This window comes from Adiantum capillus-veneris, chromosome 26 (genome assembly GCF_014529385.1).
Source record: "Adiantum capillus-veneris isolate H3 chromosome 26, ASM1452938v2, whole genome shotgun sequence".
Lineage (NCBI taxonomy): Eukaryota > Viridiplantae > Streptophyta > Polypodiopsida > Polypodiales > Pteridaceae > Adiantum > Adiantum capillus-veneris.
This window is the reverse complement of record NC_140956.1, coordinates 19379648-19389040: the sequence shown is the minus strand read 5'-3', so window position 1 is coordinate 19389040 and position 9393 is coordinate 19379648. Positions and strand designations below refer to the sequence as shown.

Below are 9393 nucleotides of genomic sequence, written 5' to 3'. Positions count from 1 at the left end.
GCTATGGTGAGCTGGCTTTCGGTGGAAGCTTGAGATCGCTGAGCAATCACTAGATCTGTGCTCGCAGAAGCTTGAGGGACATTCCTAAGCTTCTCGGGCTCCAAAATAATGTTTTTTGCATAACTTTTGTATACGGAATGCGATTTATGCAAGGTTAGGGTGTAACCTGGGGTTTTGGCATGCTCCAAACGCAATGGTGATGTCCATTTGGAGTGATTTTGACCTCTGAATTTTCTGCAGCAGCAACTGTTTATTGTGTGTGAGGATTCCACACATGGTTTGCTCTCGGATGTGAGAGTGGTAATGGTTGCAAGTTTGCTCACAGGTGAAAGGACATGACGTATGCCTTATGTGGTTTGATGCTCAAGGAGATGAGACTTTGGGGCCGCTCATGTATGCTTGAGTGCAGATTTTGCACATGATTTGCTCATGGTTTTGAGCATGTTTATGACATGTATGGTTATTATGGCTAGATAGCCAAATACTACCAAAACTCTATCGGATTTTTCTTGCGAGTTTATTTGTTTGTGTGCATGGTTTGCAATCGTGTTTTGATTGCATGTGGCACTCAGTGGTTGCTTTGCCATAGTGTTTTGGCATTGCATTGTGAGAGTGTTTGCTCACTGGATTATGTCATTTGACATACATGTGGTAATCTCTTCGGGAGGGAGATTTTTGATGATAGTTTCATTGATTACCACATATTCCTCTTGGATTAGAGCGGGTTTTCTGGCATCATTTGAGTGGTTTTTCTCACTTGTTTGTTACATTGATCGCCATATTTATTGACACTTCTCTTAGAGAGCCTATGCCAGCTTATGTTGTATTTTGACAGTACTTGGTGTATGAGTTAGACAGGCTTTGGCTATTGTCAGTTGATCGACTTGTGCTTGATCTTGTCACAGGTTATTGCCAAGGATTTGTCATGTACATCATTGTCAGGATTTGTGCTTTTCCATACAAATTAAGTTTATGGTTCAAACTTTGAGCATTGAAAAAGGTATGCATGCTGCATTGACTAGTTGGGCCAAGTGTTGTCACTATAGGGCATGGATACTAGTCTAGAGTCTATGACTAACGATGAGTGGGAGGACTTGGATGAGCTTGCGAGTTTGAAGATCATGTTACACCTTGGCGAGTCTGTCTATCGCATTGATTTTGATGCATGTACAACTAGAGAGCTATGGCAAAGATTGTGCAATGCTTTTGGCACAAATGAGTCTAGAGAGATGCCTACAATCAAAGGACGATCTTGCAGACATAGAGATGTTGTGTGTTGGCCTTGTGGTCATATAGGGCATGTACGTAGGCATTGTTTTCGGCGAATGAGACAGCACAAGTGGGATGCTATCACTTTGGATGATGTGGGAGCAGATATAGCGTATGTGGCTACGCATGACGAAGATGTCACCTTTGCTTCCATGTTTACTCTTGACTTTCTTATGTCGGTTTTTGACGACACATTACCTTCGCATTGGATACTAGATGTGAATGCTAGATTTCATGTCATGCCGAGTCGTGAGTGGTTTAGCACATATGCTAGTGGTATGTTTGGACATGTGTGTCTAGCTAATGATTCAGTGCATGACATAGTTGGTGTAGGAGATGTCAGACTATCGTTGCCGAGTGGTGTATCATACGTGTTGCGAGATGTACGCCATGTGCCAGGTTTGACGCAGAGCTTGATCTCTGTGAGTCAGTTATGAGACAGCGGATGCCAGGTAGTGTTGGACGAGCACAGTTTTACATTGCATTGTGGATAGGTAGTCTACACTGATTTGTTACAATTTACAATGGTCAAATTGAGGCCCACACGCAAACTGATACAAAAATATGGCACCGCCAAAAGCAATTGCTGAGATTAGATAGCGTCCATAAACTTTCTTGTGCACTACGTATGACTAACCAAGTTATACCCTAAAAATCCATCGGAAATGGTGCCTATGATTTATGGATTGCCACGTCAACACTTTACATATGGCTAGATAATCACCTTGTAATCTCTCTTTTTATATATGTTGTATCTTTTGCGGGTGGGTCTTAGTGCCACGTCATCACTTTTGTGACGAAAAACTAGGATGCCTCCTCCATCATCTCAGCATATACACCAGCAAATCTAGATGGATGACATGCTAAGTTGTCCCCCTCATGTGAGTCTACCAACAGATTGAAAAGGAGGTTGTAAGGGCAATGGTAGAACCAATGGGAAAGGCCATAGGCTAAGCATGCAGTTAAAGGGTCTCTATGCCAAGGGCTATATGCATAGTACCATCGGAAGGACTAGTGGGAAAGGCCCTAGGCTAACTAAGCATGCAGTTTAGGGGCCTCTAAGCCAAGGGCTATATAGAGAGTAGTGGGGATGAGAATAGAATGTGTTAGGTACCATGGTCTTTCATCAGAGTGTAGTAGAGATCCTATAGAGGGAAGATTCAAAGGCCGTGGAGCTCTTGCATGCAAGTTGCATGAGCACATGCAAACTATGGTGGTGGTGCAACTCGTGGCGAAGAAGATGAGGAAGCGAGAGATCTGGGGGTTGGGGGAGTGCAAGAAGCTATCCTTAGCAAGCACAAGGCATGGGGGCGACCATCATAGAATGCATCCTTAGGAGCTTGGAGAAATTACGCTGTCGAAATAAGCATTTTGTCACTGCTGCGATGCACGATAACCAACCCTTGATGCTATCTCTCTTTATCTTCTTCTCGCGACCCTCTGCTGTACACCATCACCACCCTTTGAGGCCTTTGAGTTCACATTCAAAGGCCAATTTAAATTAAAATCTTGCGGTCCTGAGGTCCCCTAGGGTTGTTTCCCACACTCCCCGGCCATTGCAAGGCCATGCACCAAGGGAAAACTTTGTCAACAGCAAAATCAAGGCCGTAAGATTCAAGGATTCATATTCAAAGTATATCTTTGCAAGGTGCTCATCTAGGTTCTAAGCATGGATTTTTGGCAAGACGCTTCCAATCACAGCTCGACATGGAATCCGAGCACACTAGGTAAGGACACGAACCTTGGCACAAAAATTTTGGCAACAAAATTTTACCATGAGTTACCAAGAGCTCCTTTGAAGCCAAAAAGAAATTTTAAGCTAGACTTTTGAGCTCAATTTGAGACGCACCACAAGATGCTACAAAGACATAAAGTGTACAACAAGTTGCATGGTATTATTTTTGGATGCATGCAAGCAATGTTTGGGAAAAATGTGTCTCAGCTTAATATCATGCCATCTTCAATTTCAAAAATTCCGGTTGAAGGCAAGGGGAAAAAGAGAAATCCTGCCCCAAAATAGAGAAAATTAGTGGAAAAACTCAAAAAATAAACCTAATTTTCTAAAATTTCCTCTTGGAAAATTCAAAAAAGGGAATTTTGTATGTTTAGTAAAATGAATTTTCCCAAACATTGCATGCAAGGCATGCATGGGTTAAGGAGCAAGGTTCCATACAAGGCCCCTCAAATGCAAGGCCATCAATTTCATTGACTAACATCTTGGTCCTTTTTTTTGGTAAAGAGCGACATTGGTAGGATCACCAGAATCATGAAGACTCAATTTCAAACATGTTTCCATGGGAGTGGTGATAGGTTTTTAATCCTCAAGTCCAATTTTACATAGTAATGACTCTATGTAACTTGTCTGACATAAGGCAATACCACCATCACACTGCTTAAACTGTATACCCAAGTACTGATGCAACATCCCCAGATCTTTCATCTTGAAAGTAGCATTAAAATTGGCCTTAAATTCAGCAATATGTCTCTCATTTGGTCCAGTGATCAGCAAATCCTCCACATAGAGAACCACAATAATAAGAAGTACATCACCCTCACGCTTTACATACAACGTGCTTTTTGTTGGAGTGTTACGAAAGCCTCATTTGACCAAATGAGTGCCACCCTTCTCGTACCAAGCATGAGGAGATTGCTTCGACCCATACAAAGCTTTTTTACATTTTCACACTTTATCTTCCTGCCCTTTAATGACAAAACCATGAGGCTGCATTACATAAACTTCCTCAAATATGTCACCGTTCAAGAAAGCAGTAACAATGTCTGAATGATGTACATCCCAACCAAAATGAGTTGCCAATGCACATAGAAAATGCATAGTAGTCATACGACAAGTGGGAGAAAAAGTCTCTTCATAATCTATGCCTTCTTGTTGTGTATAGCCCTTTGCAACAAGTCAATCCTAATAGCGCTCAATCTCACCATCCAAGCTTGCATTTCAACTTGTAAACCCACTTTGTACCAATGGCCTTTTTGCCATGAGGCAAATCACATAAAGTCCATGTGTCATTTTCAATAAGTGCATAATATTCTGATTGCATGGCAACCATCCAATTTTATGAATTTGTGCTTCATCAAAAGATAGAGGTTCCTCAACATCAATTGGACACAGTCAAAGCATAACAATCTGATGCATAAGATGCATCTCAAGAACATGAACGAGTACGACTAGACAAAGGTGCATCCAATTTACTATCATACAAAGTATGCACCAGTCATTTTGGTATACCTCTAGCATGCTCATTCTCAGCCCTTTCCTCATCAAGTACATCATGTACGTCTGCATCAATACTAGGCTGATCTGTAACATTTTTAGAAACCCCCATAGGTTGTACATATTGCCTCATTGGAATTTACATTCAAACTTCCACCACTGAAAAGAGACAACAAGGTTTCATAAATGTCTTGTGAGCTTACATTACTATCTCTAGTACATGAAAACAAGGGTTGAACAGAATCTTCCAAAAACACAACATCCCGTGAAATCAAGATACGCTTTGTTTGCGGATGATACAACCTCTAACCTTTTCTTTTAGCACTATAACCAACAAAAATACATTTGACAACCTTATCATCCAATTTTTTGTGTTGCGTTTTTGGCATCAAAGCATAAGACAAACAACCAAAAATGTGCATGTGCTCAATAGAAGGCTTTCTATCACGCCATGCTTCATAAGGAGTCATAGACTGCAAAGCTTTCATAGGACACATATTAAGTACATAAGTGGCACACATGATGGCCCCCAACCAAAAAGAATGTGGCAAAGCTTGACTTTTTTTGTAAATGACTTGGTTTTTTTCTCAGTAACACATTTTGTTGAGGCGTATAAGGCATTGTACATTGGTGTTTTTTCCCATGACTAGCCAAAATTGCATTAAATTTGTGAGACATATACCTCCCCCCACATCTGAACGGAGGGTGCCTATAGTACATTTTGAGACATTTTCAGCCATAGCCAAAAATTGTATGAAGCATATAAGCACTTCCGACTTAGCGTTAAGCGGATCTACCCATGCATGCCTGAAGTAAAAGTCACGAAGTAAAGGTAAATACCCAAGGACGGAGTTTGCATTGGCCCACAAATATCACTATGCACATGTTGTAACCTGCATGTGGCCCTAACTAAACCATCCTTTGGAAACTTTGAACATTGCATCTTACCCAAAATACAACCTTCACAAACATGTTTGACAAGTGCTTCAAGAGACGGAAAGAGAAGCAACCATATCAAGTTTTTGCAAACGCAACAAACTGGCAAAATTCAAATGCCCAAAACGTGCATGCCAAAGTTTTGCATCTGAAAGAGCCTTTGAATCTACAACAGCATTTGCAAAATTCTACCACACTTGTCATACAAAGTGATCTTATAAAGCCCGTGACACGAAATGCCAGATGCAACATTTTCATCACCAAAATTGAGATCATGTACTGTACATCTGTCATCCATAAATTTGACTCCAAGAGCAAGTCTAGCAAGTGCAGATATAGACAAACGATCCTTCTTGATCCCGATCACATACAATGCATCAACATCAACAAGTGTGAAAGAACTACCATTTGCAACAGTAAGCATAATCTTTCCAACTCCCTGAACCGAATAAGGCATCATAAACAACAGGATCATAAGTACACTCTGCACTAAAAGCCCACTTTGTATCTATTTCAGCATCACAATCTCCTTTCACAGAAGACTTCACAATAGTTGCACTTGTATTGGACCCTCTAGTTGATCCAACTTCTTTCATCTTAGCCTCTTTTGCCTTCAATTTTAGACACCTCTTGATCAAGTAATCATTAGCTTTACAATAATGGCAACACATTATCTTTTTTCCCTTTTCACCAAAATTCCCAAACGAATTGCTACTAGCACAAGCATTAGGAACATGTGATTTACCACACGCAGAAAACCATGAGAAGTAGCTACATTACTGTTACCACCTTTTCTTTAAGTAGCAATAAAGGCATGTTCAACTGCATGCTGTCTGGTCCTATTTTTTTTGGAAAGTGACTCTTGTAGTAGCAATGTGCATAATGCATCAAACTCGACAACTTCTGGATTTCCTTGGGTCTCAATCTCCAAGTACTAGCAAAAGTTTGATCAGAATCTGGCAAAGCATCAAGAACAGTCTGCACAAGGGAACTGTCGGAAATGACTTCACTTGCAAAAATAAGGTTGCTTATTTATATCCTTGACACCAGTTAGAAAAGTGTCCAACTTGCATAAAGACCACCCAGAATATCCCAAGCATGTTTTGCATATTTTGCTGAACAAAACTAAGGAGTAATAGTGCACCTCATAGACAACGCAATCAAAGCATGAGCCTGCTCAAACGTAGGAAAAACAACTCTGGTAGCAACAATCCTGCCAACAAAACCTGCAACATCCTCAACATCGAGAAAGACAACAGACCTTTTAAAATCTTGCGTGAGCATTCGTCTCTACTTGGCCAATCTGTAAATAGAATGCAAGTTCTCCACTTCCATAGCATCATCTACATGCCCAACGAACAAAAAGAAACTGCACATGAGACAACATACAGCTCTGCATTCTCACTCTTACAATCTTCAACATTTCAAAACTTTTGTTTACAATCACCACATGCCCATACCTAGAAGTTACATTGAAAAATCACTACCCTCACATGGAAACATCCATAACAACGATAGGGAGAAGTTTCAAACACAACAAGCAATCTTCATCTCCTCTGTAATGTGGCTGAGAAACAAAGGCTCCATAAAGTCTCCCCGAAGAGGTTCGCTGCCTATGGATGCAGTGAAAGCTGGGCCAACAGATGGCTGCTGATGTGGCAGCTTAATAGAAAGCGGTGCCCAAGAAGGCGTTCCATCCTCATAAGCATTGTGCGTCAGACGAACCAATCCAGATCCATCTGATCGGGACACAAAGATCTCACCATATGGCTGGAATTGAAGTGGCAAAGAGATCGGCTCTGCCGAAATGCCCGTCAAGTCAGCTGTAAACACAATGCTGCCTCCATCCGGGCTAAAGCATACATGATTTATGCGTCCATGTACAGGACCATCGACGCCATTCTCATCAAGCTTCCGATTTTCGAGGCATCTTGGCTGCACCCTATGTAAACCTGTGCCGTCGGGCCGAATCATATAAAGCCCAAAGCTTCCCTCATTTACACCATGCATCGTAGATGAGAATGCAATCCACTGCCCATCTGGTGACCAGTTTGGCATGGTGTCAGTCCAATCACCGTTTGTCAACCGCCGCACTTCGCCATCCTCGCCGAGCTGGGCATCCATTACGTAGAGGTTTTTACCCTTGCCCCCGGCTCGGCCAGAACGGAACACCAGCCACTTACCATCTGGCGATGGTGCCGGGAAACCATTATTACCTGTATCAGGCCTTGTGAGGATCTTCATGTCACCAGAAACTTTGTCCACATCATCCGTTAATGCATCCAGCGGAACATGAAGGACAGCCACCTGCACACTTGCAGAAGCGGGTGCAAAAATGCCACCTAAAGTTCCATATATAACACCCTCCCTATGCCGGTCCCATATGGTGTAGAAGAGGTTCTCTCTTGCTATAAGCCAAGACTTGGAGCCATCAGCCCTCATAATGTAGAGGCCGAAGGCACTAGACCCTGGTAAGCCCTTGTTGTAAGCTATGAAGCGGCCGCAGGGAGACGCACTTGGGAAAAAGCCATCCACTCTTACTAATGCAAGGCCATCGACTGGACACTCCATACCCTCTAACCTGGGTACCCTTGTTGGAGACAAAGCACCCACATCTGGATGAGAGGCTACATCACTATCTTGCTTAGGAACATCTCGGCACCGATGGTATCCCAGTCTTCCCGTTCTTGCCGATAGAAACGGATTGTAATGATGCTGCTCTGGATGCACTTTTGCTGTGACTTCTATGAACTCCTTCGATGCTAGGTCGAAAAGCTCAACATGTCTCCATTTTGAATCCGGCCGGCGTGTTGCGACAGCTAACCAATCACACGATGTAGAGGGAGAGGCGACCGGTGTGAAGGCATGCACGCAAGGCGGAGTGATCCTTTCAGCATCCACTAAAGAATCTGCCTGTGCCCAATAGCTTACTTTGTAGATGCTCCACCACCCATCATCAGATTTTTTATGGAAGTAGAGTGTATCATCATTCGCCCATGTGGGCCATCCGCCATCTTGTGCCACAAGCTTACGTTTGGAGCCATCCTCAGCATTGAATACATAGATGTTAGTGTGCAGATCTTCAATGTCACCTTGCCATCCTCGGCCCTCATATGAGGCAACAGCAACCCACTTACCTGAAGGCGAAAGGCTGGGACTGAAATCTGCTACATCGGGTGGAGTAAGCCGAGCAGTATGACCGGTTGCAAGAGAGCTCACATACACAGCAGTGTAGCATTCCCTTGTTTGCAGAAACTCTTCCTGAGTCGCGACAAAGTAGACCTTATCTCCAAACATAGAAGGCCTGTCAAAGAAAAGGCCAGAGGGGTCATCTCCATGGCCTTTCCTATGTGAGGTACATTGAAGAGGCCCCAGTTCTGGTGTTTCCTTCTCCGAGTTGATGTACAACTGCGGGGAGCCTGTTCGCTCCGAGACATAGACAAGCTTTTCCTGCTTTCCATCAGCAGAGGATGCAAAGGAGCCATTGAAATTGACAGAGATTCCGTCGGTGAGCAGAGTTTCCGAGAGGGCAATGCTCTGTCTGGAATAGAGTGACGGGGGGACATCTACGCAGAAGATGTCAAAACCATAGTGCGTTCTGCCCACGACAGAGAAGAGGATGGTGCCATCCATACCTCTGAATACATGACCCATGTCCAACGTGTGTGTGTGTGTGTGTGTGTGTGTGAGAGAGAGAGAGAGAGAGAGAGGATGGCGGGGGCTAAAGCTTCTGTTTTGTAGGTGAATTGGCAAGCTTCACTTGGCCAGCTTGCGTTTGACACGTGTACCTGGAAATGTGTCACCCCCTGCGTCAGAATGGATTCGAGTCAGACTCACGTGCTCGGTCAATCCTGGGGACTATCTAACACTGGCATTGAGGGGTGGGATCTATGGTGGGATGAAGGAGAGCCGTAGATCGTGGCAAAGTAATCTTGGGTACGTACGCGAGATTACTTCGC

At 43.2% G+C, this 9393-nt stretch overlaps 1 protein-coding gene across 1 annotated transcript; it reads right to left on the bottom strand.

The window, feature by feature from the left end:
* Positions 1-6828: 6828 nt before the first annotated feature.
* LOC147423087 (uncharacterized) lies at positions 6829-9162 on the bottom strand. The gene has a single exon (XM_086501949.1). It carries the CDS (start codon positions 9086-9088, stop codon positions 6962-6964), a length of 2127 nt encoding a protein of 708 aa, XP_086358075.1. The 5' UTR covers positions 9089-9162; the 3' UTR covers positions 6829-6961.
* Positions 9163-9393: the final 231 nt, after the last annotated feature.

Bases quoted from the DNA above. Each gene is read 5' to 3' on its own strand.
- LOC147423087 (XM_086501949.1), bottom strand. From the start codon at position 9,088: ATGGGTCATGTATTCAGAGGTATGGATGGCACCATCCTCTTCTCTGTC.